The 14709-nt window shown below is 28.5% G+C and overlaps 2 protein-coding genes across 2 annotated transcripts; one reads left to right on the top strand and one right to left on the bottom strand.

Annotated features, from left to right (window-relative positions):
- Positions 1-5779: 5779 nt before the first annotated feature.
- LOC131172740 (YTH domain-containing protein ECT4-like) lies at positions 5780-8443 on the top strand. Its single transcript, XM_058134259.1, has 6 exons — positions 5780-5783; positions 6036-6097; positions 6630-6816; positions 7267-7335; positions 7454-7830; positions 7970-8443. The coding sequence occupies exons 1-6, from the start codon at positions 5780-5782 to the stop codon at positions 8441-8443; spliced, it is 1173 nt and encodes a 390-aa protein (XP_057990242.1).
- Positions 8444-10011: 1568 nt separating this feature from the next.
- LOC110652432 (disease resistance protein RPV1-like) lies at positions 10012-14380 on the bottom strand. The gene is made up of 5 exons (XM_058133514.1): positions 13523-14380; positions 12193-13258; positions 11773-12072; positions 10288-11690; positions 10012-10206 (listed from the first exon to the last, which is right to left on the bottom strand). The coding sequence occupies exons 1-4, from the start codon at positions 14005-14007 to the stop codon at positions 10314-10316; spliced, it is 3228 nt and encodes a 1075-aa protein (XP_057989497.1). The 5' UTR covers positions 14008-14380; the 3' UTR covers positions 10012-10206; positions 10288-10313.
- Positions 14381-14709: the final 329 nt, after the last annotated feature.

The raw sequence follows: 14709 nt of genomic DNA, 5'->3' as shown, positions 1-14709 counted from the left end.
AATCTATTTTTGTTTTATTAATTAAACACTGAATCCATATATTAAAATAGATGTTTCCAAGGAGCTGACATGCGATATTCTTTTTCATAGTATTATTGCATGACACTCTCTATCATGTTAATTCTTTTTTTTTTCTTTAAAAAATATTATTTTTAAGAATAATATTAATATTAATAAATAAAAATAATATTTAAATATATTATTCTTTTTAATATGAAAATATAATATTATATTCTATATATTCTTTTAATTTATTAAAAAAATATAATATAATATTAAAAATGATAAAAATAACCATATGATTAAACCAATTTCAAATGATTTCATATCTTTAATTAATATTTTTGTTATATTATTATATTTTTATTTTTTATTATGAAATTTTTGTTAAAAAATTTAAAAGATAAAAAATTTAATCTATATAAAAATAATAAAAATAAATACAAAATAATTGTTCTAAATTTTCCATCGAATGTGCAAAAATAATACAAAATATTTTTAAATTTATAATTAAAAAATAAATAAATTTCCACTAGAAGCTGAGAACTCTCAACTTTTGAAAAATAAAAAGGTTAGCTTTAAATTGCTCTAAGCGTGTTTTTTAAATTTGCCAAAAAAAATATTAAAAATTTAAGATTTAAATCAATAATGAATTTATAAATTCTTATTAATAGGGGTAATATATAAACATAAAAAATACTCATTTTCACTTGTATATATATTCAACTAATAAATTTATTTTTCCTAAGAAAACTAATAAATTTATTTCAATTAATAGAATCATCCAAACTTTAATGGAATAAGAGAAAATTATTTAACAAAAGAAATTATATGACACATCTTTAAATGTAGGGCAAATTAATATCTTTAAATATAGGATAATATTAAAATTTTGTATAAAAATTATCTTTTAAAAGGAAAATTGAGAGCAGCGGCCCATTGCCCCCATACTAAATCTATTCTTATTTCAACTGAGATTTAATGGGTATATTATTAAATAAATATTAATTATATTTTATATAATTAACAATATATTAAAAATAATACTAATAATATATTGTACAATAATATATATATATATATATATATATATATATATATATATATATATATATATATATATATGTGTGTGTGTGTGTGTGTGTGTGTGTGTGTGTGTGTATACTCTAAAGTTGATAACCAACCATTTGTTCAACTTGATTATTAGTTCTCTTCCTAATTAAACCGATCCGATTCTTATAACAATAATGTTAACTAGAGTAATTATTTTTGTATTATATATATATATATATATATCAATTTATAATAATTAAAAAAATAAAATATAAAGTAAAAATTAAAATGAAAAAATTACAGACGCATATCATCAAATTTCAAAATAATATGAAGTAAAATCACATGGAGCATCCCTCATGTAGGTATGAACTATTTTCTCAACAATTAATTAATATTTCATACTAGAAATTCATTACATATAAATATTTTCTTATTTATATAAAAATATTAATGATTATATTTACATTATCTTTTTAAACCATAGACATTTTAATTAATGAATTATATTAAAAAACTTTTAATATATCATAAAATATATAAATATAGCCATATCATTATAAATGATATATAATTAATGTAAATTATAATTTATATATTTTGTGCATTTTTAATTATATCTTTAACCAATCAAATTAATATCTATTTTTTTTTTCAAATCAATAACAAAATAACATTGAACTTACCTAGATAAATCTTGAATCATATCGAAATTGAAATATGAAATTGGCTCAAATTAATAATTTAAGAGTTTGAATTAGAATCAAACTGATTATAATTTATAGTGATGGGTTTTAATTTTGTTTTCTCTTATTATAAAATTGAAATTGATGGTTCGAATAGACAATTTTAATCTTATTGAAATCAGATTAAAAAAAAAATGATAATTTTATAAGGCACAATGTGAATTAAAACATTTTTGAACTTGAAACTAAAATTAGAATCAAATCAAGATTAATTTTATTACCTAATTAAATCTTGAATTGCCGATTTCAACTCAAAATCAATCTAATTTGAATCAGTAACTAGCCAAAACATACTCATAAAATATAATTTTTTTAATTTTATTTCGTTAATTTTTAAAACTAATTATATTTCATTATTAAACATGTTGGAGAAAAGAGGAAAAAAAAAAACAACAAAGAGAATTTAATTTCCGAACAAGGTTAGCACAAAACTGGATGCACTCCCAAAATATTGGCGCTTTCCCACCCTTTTCGTCTTTAAACCCTACATCCAACGATCACTATTTCCTCTTCTCAAACCAGGAACTCATCTGACATGTCCGATCCTTCCATAATTAGACCCTTTTGTTTCCCTCTTCTCCTTCTCGACCTTACTTTCACTGCTTCTTCTTCTTTCCTTCAAGTCCGCATAAATAGAATATCAATTTTAATTTTTTTGCTCTCTATGAGTAGTCTGATTCGGTGACTTCTTTTTTAATGTTCCATTTTGCAAATTGATATTCTATTTATGCGGACTTGAAGTCATGAAATTTCATTTTCTCGCGATTTCTCTCCAACCAAGCAGATTTCCCTGGGTTAATTACCAAAAAGGGGTAATGAAAAACGAAATTTTATCAAAATAGGTGAGTTTGAAATTAATTACCAAAAATGGGTGAATTGTGCTGAGTTGGACGAGCTGAGTGTGAGACGTTAACTATAATAACGTTTTTAAGGTCCGAAAAGTTTAAAAGGACGCTATTTAAAATAGCGTCCAGCTTTCCTTTAAATAATAAAAAATTAATTAAAAAAAATTTAAAGGTTGGACTACTTATAGTAGCGTCCAACATTTTTTTTAATTTTTAATTATTTTATTTTATATTTTAAATAAAATATAAATATTATTTTAATAAATAAAATTATAATATTTAATAATATATATTATAATATTTTTATTATAAATATTATTTTTTTAATTTAAAATTAAATTAAAATTTAATAAAATAAAAAATTAAAATTAAAAAAATAAATAATTAAAAAGTTTTAAAAAAATTGGGCGCTACTATAAGTAGGTCCAATTTTTCTTTAAATTTTTAATTATTTTATTTTATATTTTAAATAAATTAAAAATATTATTTTAATAAATAAAATTATAATATTTAATATTATATATTTTAAATTTTTATTATAAATATTATTTTTAATTTAAAATTAAATTAAAATTTAATAAAATAAAAAATTAAAATTAAAAAAATAAATTATTAAAAAAATTTAAGAAAAGTTGAACGCTTTTTTAAATTTTTAATTATTTTATTATTAATAATAACAATTATTTATTATTTATTTTTTTAATTTTAATTTTTTATTTCATTAAATTTTAATTTAATTTTAAATTAAAAAATAATATTTATAATAAAAATATTATAATGTATAATATCAAATATTATAATTTTATTTATTAAAATAATATTTTTAATTTATTAAAAATATAAATAAAATAATTAAAAATTTAAAGAAAAAGTAGCATCCAATTTTTCTTAAATTTTTTAATTATTTATTTTTTTTTAATTTTAATTTTTTATTTTATTAAATTTAATTTAATTTTAAATTAAAAAATAATATTTTATAATAAAAATATTATAATGTATAATATTAAATATTATGATTTTATTTATTAAAATAATATTTTTAATTAAATAAAAAATTAAAATTATTTTTCAATTAAAAATTAAATTAAATTAAATTAAAAATTTAAATTAAATTACATTACAAATTTTTTATATTTTTTGAATTTAATTTAATTTTAAATTGAAAAACAATTTTTTATAATAAAAAATTATAATATATAATTTTAATTATTATACTATTATTTATTAAAATAATATTTATATTTTTATTTAAAATATAAAAATAAAATAATTAAAAAATTAAATAAGAAGCTGGAGGCTACTTATAGTAGCGTCCAGGTTTTTATTTAATTTATTTAATTTTTTTATTATAAAAATTAAATAAAAATTAAAAATTAAAATTAAATTACATTACAAATTTTTTTATATTTTTTTAATTTAATTTAATTTTAAATTGAAAAATAATTTTTTATAATAAAAAATTATAATATATAATTTTAATTACTGTACTATTATTTATTAAAATAATATTTATATTTTTATTTAAAATATAAAAATAAAATAATTAAAAAATTAAATAAGAAGCTGGACGCTACTTATAGTAGCGTCCAGGTTTTCATTTAATTTTTTTATTATAATAATATTTTATATTTTTAATTTTTATCTAATTAAAATTTAATTTAATTTTAAATTAAAAAATATTTTTTATAATAAAAATATTATAATATATAATATTAATTATTATAATATTATTTATTAAAATAATATTTATATTTTATTTAAAATATTAAAAAAATTAAAACAAAAGCTTGACGCTACTTATAGTAGCGTCCAGCTTTTTTTTTTTTTTTTTTTTTAATTTGGATAGCGTCTGCACACTATTAAGAGTAGCGTTTTATTTGAACGCTATTATTAATAGCGTTTTGGACATTAAAACGCTACTGGTACTAGCATTTTTAGGCTCCTGATTTTTCTAACCCCAGTCAGGTAAATTTTTCATGTCGAACCCAATTTTAGTAATTTTTGTTTCTAACTTACCCTTGTACGGTCAATTTCCCGATTTCCCTTCCCCCCCTTTAAAAACGAAAAATCTTTGAAAGTTGTTTGTTTTCTGTAAGATATATATTGAATTTCCCACTTTTACTCAAAAAGATCTCTCTTTTTTTTTTTTAAGTTGAGAATTTGCATTTGATTTTTTTCTCCAGGGATTTTTTTTTATAATTTATATACAAAATTCCATTTTCTGTTTGTTTTTTATCTCAAAAGAAAAAAAAACTATCAAAAGATAATAATAAAATAGAATTTTATGCTTTCCATTAATTAATTAATTAATTAATAATAAGAGGAATCTGAATCTCTTTTTTTCCCGTTCTGTGTAAGTTGCCAACGTGTGCCTGATGGACACTGGATAGTGTGCAACCAGCGTTTTTGCTTTTGAAGATGAGATTTTTTTTTTTTACTTTTATTATTAAAAGAAAAACAATAAAATTCAATTTTTATAAGAATAAATATTTTGTTTTATCGATAGGGGTTGAATTAGGTTGGGTTGATATTGCTACTAAAATTATTATTAAAAAATTTATTTTAAAAATATATTAATTATAAAATATTAAAAAATAATTAAAAATTAAATTAAATTTATTTTAATTATAAAAATATAAAAATAATAAAATAAATTTTTTAAATTATTTTTTAATAATATTTAAAATAATATTTTTATTAAAAAAAATAATTTCACCCATCAAAATACAATGCTAAATCGTAAGACTTTTGATATAAAAGTACTGGTGCTTTGACTTTGACTAACACTTTTGCTATTTATTTTGTCTCTCTGTCAAACAGGTGTTAACTTGGGCTTTTATCGATCGACGATTGCCACTGGAACAGAACTTGAGAAATGTATCCTCTCTTATTGGGTTTCTTTTCCCCTTCCCCCCCCCCCCTCTCCTCCCCCCCCGTCCCCCCCCCCCCCAACCCCCCCCCCCCCCCCCCCCTCCTTCCCCACCCCCACCAAACCCACACCCCCCCACCCCCCCCCCCCCCCAACTTTTTAAATATAAAGCTATTATGGGTTCTGTTTTTTAATTTCATTTGTGTTAACTTTTTTTTAACTGAAAATGGGAAAAAAAAATCTGGGTTGTTCATTTTATATTAAAGATGGGTAATAATTATCGTGGATGATCAAGATTTTGATTTTATGAAAAGTAAATTGTTTGGCTTGTTTGATTTATGCCCATTTCGCCCCTTTCATTCCTTCCTCTTGCTGCTAAAATTGCATATGGGCTTTGTCCTGTGGAAAAAAAGAAAAAAAGAAAAATTCTGTATTGACTGTTTAATGGTGTAGATATTGTTGGCAACTCCATGATTTGTTGGCTAATTGAATAAGTATTGTATTCTTAACTATATAATGCAGCTGAATCTGTTCCTACAGGATTGAAGTCGGAGTCCATTAGGAAATTGGCTGGGCGTGATGTGGTATGTCATATTAATCTATGTTGCTTTTGTTTTCTTCCTTGTGGATAATTGCTTGGAAAAATGGCGTTATGAAGGTGAAAAGGCTTGGTTTTAATTTATTGTGCATTCCTATCTTTCTTGTAGTTGTGCCAACTTTCACTTTGCGGTTTGGTGTATGGTATGCATTGGATTACTGAGAATTATAAAACACTAGAAGGTCAAGGAAATATGTTTTTGGTCATTATAACATAAGTTCAAGAATATGATCTATTTGTGTGATTACCATGAGATCCATTCTTCTTGTTTAAAAGGATTGCTAGTGTTTTATTTAAATTTTTTGGATCTTAGATTTTTGTGGCTCTGTATGTGTATCTCTAGGCATCCACATTGCACAAATTTATTCTGTGCATGGTAGATGGTTATTTTAACAACAAACTTAATGCTTAGTAGAACAAGATTAGATGGTTATTTTAACAACAAACTTACTTAATGCTTAGTAGAACAAGATTATCTTTTTATTATCTTATTTTCCTTTGTATGTCTTTGTTTTCAGGCTTCTGGAAAAGATGGATTACCATGTGGCTCAACATCATTCAGTTGCTTTTCACGGGATGCTACTTCTAATACCAAAGGTGAAGTAGATGGTAATTCTGATATCAAAGGGGAGACTGACCAAGAGTCTGTTGGAGACCTTGGTATTTACAATCCACCGACTAGTAGTTACAATTATTGCTACCCAGGTGGGATATTGAGACGGTTATATATTCTTCTTATATATAATCTTTTGGAGTTGTGATAAAGTCAATAAAATGGAATGCCATAATCTTAGTTAAAAGTACTCATATAATAGGTTTTCAGTAAAGTTGAGACTTGAGATGTCTGGTAATATACTCCTCAATGTATTGCATAGGATGATGTTAATCGGCCTTGTGATTAAGTACTCATATTTCTTAGTTGACTTCCATATAGTCAGAATCATTTTTTAGGCTAATGGTGCAATCATTTGAAAAATGAAAAGATAATACTTTAGCACGTCTTCAAGCATGATAATTTTGAAAATATTAAGTTACTTTACTTTGCTTCAATTAAAGATTTTTTTTTTTCAGTTTGATTTGCAGCTCTGAAGTTTATAATTTGAGAATTAGATTAATTTATGGTATATTATTTCTTAAACTTACTCTTTGTTGCAGAGTATAATGGATCCTTCACTCAATTGGATGATCATGGTTATTTTCAAGCAGATGGATCTCATATGGTATGTTCTTCTGACGTATACTTTCATTTCTATTTGCAAAAATTAGGCAAAACTATGTCTCGTTCTGCTTGGCTGATAAGGGTAGTTTTGTATAATTGTGTCTTGTTGATAATTGATACTAGTGTATCGGTTGATCACGTCAGGGATGCAATCAGACAATGGATCACTAGTCTATTATTTACCTGGCTATAATCCATATGCTTCTGGGGCAGTGGTTGGGGTAGATGGGCAAAGTGTTGGTCAACAAGCATATTTTTCTTCACCTGGATACCTTCCACATCCTGTTTTCAAAGGATCAGAAGCCATGGCTTGCTATTCATGGGATTCAGCATATTTTAGTGATGTCTCAAATGGCAATACTGGTTCTCAAAATGGAAAATATGGATCAGCTTCTACTTTTGCCAAGTCCAGTGGTTTTAACTCTATGAAGTCTAATGACAATACTGCTGGCAAATCCTCTAAGTCTACAAATACACAAGCAATCAGACCTTTAAACAAGGTATGAAATATTCTTACTTTTTATGTCTATATCTTTAAACTTTCCCAAAAAGAATTGATTTTGAAGTTTGTTGTGCTTGTTGGTCATCACTAGTCTTCAGTTATGAGTGTTGTTGCTGATTTAACTTTTTTTGTTACAGGTGTCTGCATTGGGTTCTGATTTCTCAGCAGGTCTCTCGAAAGGATACCATCCTGTAGGAAATTTGCCTCCTTTTTCTATCCAAAAACATGGTCCATTCCCGCATAATTGTCCTATGAACTATAGACAGAACGGAAGGATATGGAATGGAAATGATAGAAATAAATCTGGAGACAGATTCTATAAAAACAGTGATTTTGAAACCTCAAATGAACTAACTTCTGGTCCTAGGGGCTCTAACAAATTTCCTTCTCTGGAGACTACTGTCAAGGAAGACTTGGGAATCACTGTACAAAGAGATCAGTATAACAAACCAGATTTTGAAACTAAGTACACAGATGCTAAGTTCTATGTTATCAAATCTTACAATGAAGATGACATTCATAAGAGCATTAAATATGATGTATGGGCAAGCACTCCAAATGGCAATAAGAAGTTAGATGCAGCATTCCATGAAGCAGAGCAGAGATCTTGAAAATAATGGTAGGCGGCCTGTAACTTATAGCAGAGACACTCAAGAGGTATCTCCTTTGCTTTAGAACTCAATTGTCTTCTGATGTTTCTGTTGTGAAAGCCAGTCTGCTCTACATTTACATCTTCTAATTTGTTATATTATATTTTAAGAAATATGGCTAGAACTAAATACATATTGATTGTCGAAAATTGTGTTTACTTCATGGTAGTACTGCTTTACAATGAATATTTGTTATACCTGACCTTGTCATGTTGGGAATGGAGCAGAAATATTTTTAAGTTCATGTTAACCTCAAAAAAAAAAAAAAAAAACTACTCTCTATTTTTGAAGTTCGTGGTTTTGAGAAAAGACCTGTTCTCTTACACGACAGCTTCTATTTGTGGAAGTCTTCTGCAATATGCTGTGCATATGGTTCCCCTGCATTAAAAACTCAACTTAGCAGAGTATGTTGCCATTTTTCTGTTATTTTCAGTGGTTGTACTATACAATTTAGGCTTGATATTTCAATATATCTGGCAAAAGATGCTGCTAGAATAGAAACTTGTGCATGGTGGCCTCTGTTCTTGTTGAATATATTAAAGGTTGGATTGACACGATTTGTTATAATAATTTGCAGATTGGACTTTAGCAAGGTTTGGAAATGCTGAATATATTTAAGAGTTATTCAGCTAAGACCTCATAATGTTAGATGACTTCAATTTCTATGAAAATCGAGAGAAATCTCTACACACTAAAAAGAACAATAAGCCTGCAACTTTGCAAATGGAGATACACGAAAATGGTGAGTTTCTGCAAGTTCACTCTCGAAAACTAGCCTTATAGTTTTGTCAACAATTCAGGTTTGACCATTGCATCTTCTGAGAAGATGCATTTATTCCCTAAAATTTGCTATTGTTAAAATCATGATCTTATTGTTATCAGTTTTGGACTAGTAGCTGAATTCTATGAGTTTTGCTGTGCAATGTTAGGGATCTTGCCTAGATACAACAACAACTAAACCTTAAGTCTTGCCTAGATACTTTAACTAAAATTGAATGACTGCTGTGAATTGTATTAGTGCTCCATTTTAAATTTGCCGACTGCTATGGAAGTTAGCTGAATTCTGCTTAATGTTTGTTCATTTTTAGTTGCTAATTTTGCAACTCTATTTTTATCGTGCAGAAGCATATAAAAGCAGGAGATAGGAAATGTGATGATGATTTGACGATCAAGAAAACTACTAATCCCATGACTCTTATCAATCTAATGAAGAATCTCTCTCTCCACGGCTACAATCAAAAGAGTAATTATGTAAAGAAGCCAATAGAAAATTCAATTCCTGTTGTTCCTGTACCATAGGCATTTTAGAGGTTTTTTAGTTATTGACAATGTTTATTCTACTCTAATGTGATGTTGTTGTTCCTCGTCCTTATTTTATCATTTCTTTAGCTTTCCATTATAAGCCTGTTATAATTATAAAGGCTATTTGCTCTTCAGGTTAGAGAGTTGTAGTTTATTTGCAATGTGTATCTTAGTTGATTTGGAAGTGAAGTGGGGTTCAGTTTCAGTCAATCGTTAGATTTGGAAGCTAATGTTGTAATGTGGATGACAGAATAGATTATATGTTCACATAACAACATATTATATTGTAATATTGTTCACATTACATATAACGAAGATACTATTTATCATTTCACCTGTTGTTTTTCCCCTGATTTGAGCTTAATTATTCTCCTGTATAGTCTTCCCTCTGTCAAATGACAATAGAGCGGCAGATGATAGAGCTGCAAAAGATTGCAGGTATTTGTAAGAGTAAAGCAATTAAGAATGCTAAAAAGTATCGGCAAACTAGAAATGAGCTATACCTGTTGTGAAAGTGAGTGGGGTTTGGTTAAGAGGAAGCAGGAAGAGATAGAGAGAGATTTAGATCGAGTGAAGAAGAAGAAGAAGCTTCCTCCTCATTATTTATTCTTCTTCTCTTCAATTTGTCTTCCAATATTTGAAGAAGTGATTGGCATTCCTCGTCATCTTGATGCTTTTCATTTCTGCTTCTCCTTTTATCTCTACTATATATAGGATGGACCCCACACTCCATAATTTCCGGCCGATCCATGTAATAGTCAGTGTTGAAGCAAAATGAGGCCTCAACGAAACACTCTTCCTCAAAACGTGTCCTCAATCCATTGAATGAAAGCAACACGTGTGATAAGTCCGAAAGATACGGACCTCCATAATAACCATTCCAATTCGCAACGTCCTTATCGCTAAATAAGTTGAACGTATTACGTTCCCGCCTATTTCCAGATTCACATATGAAATCCACTTCAAATCCAGGAAAAATACAGGGACGAAAAACAACGCAGAAAGAGAAGGCAATTACGTGACGAAGGTCAAGTTTGAAGGAAAGCGAGGATCCTTTATTCTTATACCTCATCCTTTCTGGCACTTCACCTCCTGCCATCAATAATGTAACTTTCTGACCCAACAGGTGCGCTTCAAAAACATCCTCCATTACTTTCTTATTCAATTTGACGCAATTACTAAAATCAAGAAATTTGCAATCTTCAGATTCACTTTTATGTGCTTCTTCATTTTCATGTTCAGTTCTATCTGCTTCTTCATTTTCATCTTCATGTTCTAAGAAATTGAAAGAAATTGATGCAGATTCCAGAGAGTGGCAATCAATTGCTTTTAATAATTTTAAGCATGACGGAAGCTCTGGTAAACTCTTAAGACTCTCGCAATTGCTTAAATCAAGCAGTTTCAACTTCGAAAGTTGTTTGATGCTTTCAGGAAGACTTGCTAAATTTGAGCAATTCCGGAGAAATAACTTTTCAAGACATTTCAACTCGCCTATGCTGCTTGGAATAGTCACGAGTCTTGAACATTGAGCTAGATGAAGTTCTTCAAGACGTTTCAAATTGCCAATGCTGCTTGGAAGACTCGCGAGTGCTGTACACTGATCCAAGGACAATATGACAAGTTGAGACAGATGCTTAATTGATGAGGGCAGTTGTTCTATTCCAGTTTCGTCTAATTTTAGAATCCTTACATTACACGGAATCTCTGGACAATCTTTGATTTTATTGAATCCAGTTAAATAAAGTTCAGTAAGCTTGCTCAGATTTTGAAGAAAGGGAATTTCAACCAAACTCGAACATTCTTCCAAATATAAAACTTCGACATTTGGGGCAATACTAGACAAGTTCGGAATCCTTTCCAGGGCACAAGAGAGGCTGAGGTCCATTAATTTCAAATTTTTAAGAGGCTGTAATTAAATAGAAAAATATCAATAAATTAGAAGATACAAATTAACTTTATAAAATATAGCTAAAATATATAAATTGTACCTTATCTCCTCCATTCCACAGTTGTATGAGTTCGCTATCATGCATACGAAGTTCTACAAGATTCTTTGGCCAAAAATTTAACGGCAAAGATTCCAGAGGATAATCATCCCAGTAAAGACATCCTAGTGCTGGTGCACAAAATTCAAAGTTCTTAGGAAGGAGCACTTCGTTCGGCATTGCACATACTTCGATGAATCTAAGATTGCACATCTTCGCAAAGGCCGTGGCACTTAGCTTCAAAGGCTTCCCAATATCTCTCCCATCCCAACAAAACGATATGGCCTCAACATTTTCGGTTCCCTAGTAAAATAACAGCAAAAAGGATTATTGATTAATACTTAATTCGTCACGAGATCTACAATTCTTACAAAATTCAAATATGATAATGAAAAAAGCTTCATTGATTAATTTGGTCCTTACCGTCCCTGTTGTCAATGCATGACTAATATCTTCATAATTCCACAACCTGCTGCGTCCTCCAGGCTGTTTGCATTCCTTAATAACAATATCCTTGCCCATTTGCTCTAGCAAGTCATGCATATGAATCTTATTGAGTGACGAAACAGTTATGAGAGATTTTTTAAGTAAGCGAGGTATTCCACTTTTTGGAAAGAAACCAAATGCTTCTAATATTCTCTCAACCTTATCTTTATTTTGCCCTTTGAAGAAACATGCAATATCAAGAAATATGTCCTTGTCCTTATCCCCTAGCCCATCATAACTTGTTTTCAAAACAGCTTGAATTTTCTCAAGAGGTTCAACTTTCAATTTTTCCAATTCACTTTCCCATTCTTCTATGTGCATATTAAATAAATGAGATCCCAAAACTTTAAGAGCTAGTGGATTGCCTCCAGCATGGTTTGTCGCCTTCTTTGATAGCTCCTTATATTCTTCCTTGGGACCATTTGGCTCGAAGGCATGTGACCTAAAGAGTTCCAGACATTGAGAATCAATTAACTTCTCAACCTTATATATGCCTTCTTCTGAAAAACCAAGTGAATCTCTACTAGTTATGATGATTCTACTTCCCTCACCATACAAATCACACTCTCCTGCTAAATCTTTTAAATGGTTTCGATCCTCTACATCATCAAAAACAATCAATACCTTCTTACTCTTCAGCCTTTGGTGAATACGATCATTCAAATAGTCTATATGTTCTTCCCTTAGTAATTCACAAATGATTTTGTTCCGTACACCATCTGGTGATTGCTTTGTCATTGTTTCCCTAACATTTTCAACGAAACAATGACCATCAAATTTATTCTTGTTTCGATGAAATACTTGTCGTGCAATAGTTGTTTTACCAATACCTCCCATCCCCCAAATTCTTACAATTTGCTTATCAGTTAACAACCGTTCCACTTCTTCCACACGCGGTTTAATTCCAATCAAGTTGCGATAACAAGAATCATCACTTTTAGACATATCGCTAAGTTTGTTTGAAACATAATTGACAATTCCACGAACTAATTCGGCCTCAGACCTAGTCACGTATAAAAACAAACACTAGTGAGTAATGATAGAATCACAGTGATAGACCCACAGCTCTAACTAAATAGTAATATATAATTAATATGCTTTGATTTTAGGATAAGGTAACAAATATCCATTTTCATATTAGTGCTATCTATATTTCGATTAGTGCTCAGTATTAAGATTAATGTACTGTATTAAAAGTTTATATATTTTGATTCTATTTCCTTAAATTCAAACTTAGAAAAACTGCAGTAAAGAGTAATTAACTTACTTGATTTTCTGTGAATCCCATCCTGCTAAGTTGCTTACTTCCATCAAAGCACGCTTCCAGTTGTCCACCTTTTGTGAACTGCCTTTTTCCCCATGCATAGCAATAGCAAATGCCTCCCCAAAATTCCCTGAAAGCTTTTGAACGTCAGTTGGATCTACTTTGTAAAAAACCGGCAGAACTATTTGTGCTGATTTTTCATTGCATTTACGTATCTCAACAAGCTCATCCAAACACCATGGAGAATCTGCATAATTTTCAGAGAAAAGGACTATTGAGACACTTGATTCCCGGATTATTGTCAAGAGCTCTAGTGAGATCACTTCTCCTTTACGGAGCTCTTCATCCGTAAAAGTCTTGATTTGTTTGTCCTTCAAGGCATCAGAGAGATGGGAGAGAATACCATAACGCGTATCGTCGCCTCTAAAACTAATAAAAACATCCCATTTCTTTCCCTGATTGGGAGGAGTGGAAGAATTAGAAGCCATGATCAGTGATAACAGAAGGATCTTGTGCAGCTGAGTTTGGAGAAGGTAGAGAAAGCAAAATACAAGAGATGAATATTTGGGTAAACTAGTCTGATGCAAGAAATTTATTAACAAATGAAGAGCTTTTAGTCAACATCAGATTTGCCTTCCAGGAAGGATCGTATAGCTCCATTTGGTCCACACAATTAAATGCAAAACAGTAGAGTGGGTCTAATAATTGATTGGGATTCAATTCTAAACTTGGCGTGTGGGATTGAAGCATTGCAGCTTTCACAAAAGCTTTTCCTTTACTTTCAGCTCTTCCACTGTGCTTCTTCCCACCAATGTGGAGTCTTCACCAACTTCACATTTTATTAAGCTCATTTCTTTTATTTTATTTTAAAAAATATAATTACGACCCTAGGACATGATTGAGAGTATTAATTTTGACTTGACACTTTATGAAATTTATAATTTTATAGTTTTAAAAATAAAAATTATTATTAAATTAATTATCAACGATCACAAAAAAAAAAAATACTAGAAAATGTGCTAAATTTTTATTCATATTTTATTAATAAAATTTTTACTTATAAAAAAAGAAAAAAAAGGCATGTTTGGCTCAAAAAAAAAAGGTCGTAATTTGAAATTTAAAATTTCAGTTAAAAAGAAAATCTATTTTGACAAGGTTTATAGCAAAGTGAAAGTAAATTTATTAAGTAG

This window comes from Hevea brasiliensis, chromosome 14, assembly GCF_030052815.1.
Source record: "Hevea brasiliensis isolate MT/VB/25A 57/8 chromosome 14, ASM3005281v1, whole genome shotgun sequence".
Taxonomy (NCBI): Eukaryota; Viridiplantae; Streptophyta; class Magnoliopsida; order Malpighiales; family Euphorbiaceae; genus Hevea; species Hevea brasiliensis.
The sequence above is the reverse complement of the archived record's forward strand: the minus strand, read 5'-3'. Positions and strand labels throughout refer to the sequence as shown.

Coding starts and splice junctions, on each gene's coding strand:
- LOC131172740 (XM_058134259.1), top strand. Junction 7,336..7,453: donor AGATGGATCTCATATGGTAT/GTTCTTCTGACG, acceptor AATTGATACTAG/TGTATCGGTTGATCACGTCA. Junction 7,831..7,969: donor CAATCAGACCTTTAAACAAG/GTATGAAATATT, acceptor TTTTTGTTACAG/GTGTCTGCATTGGGTTCTGA.
- LOC110652432 (XM_058133514.1), bottom strand. CDS start 14,007: ATGGCTTCTAATTCTTCCACTCCTCCCAATCAGGGAAAGAAATGGGAT. Junction 13,259..13,522: donor TGGGATTCACAGAAAATCAA/GTAAGTTAATTA, acceptor ATACGTGACTAG/GTCTGAGGCCGAATTAGTTC. Junction 12,073..12,192: donor ATGCATTGACAACAGGGACG/GTAAGGACCAAA, acceptor TTATTTTACTAG/GGAACCGAAAATGTTGAGGC.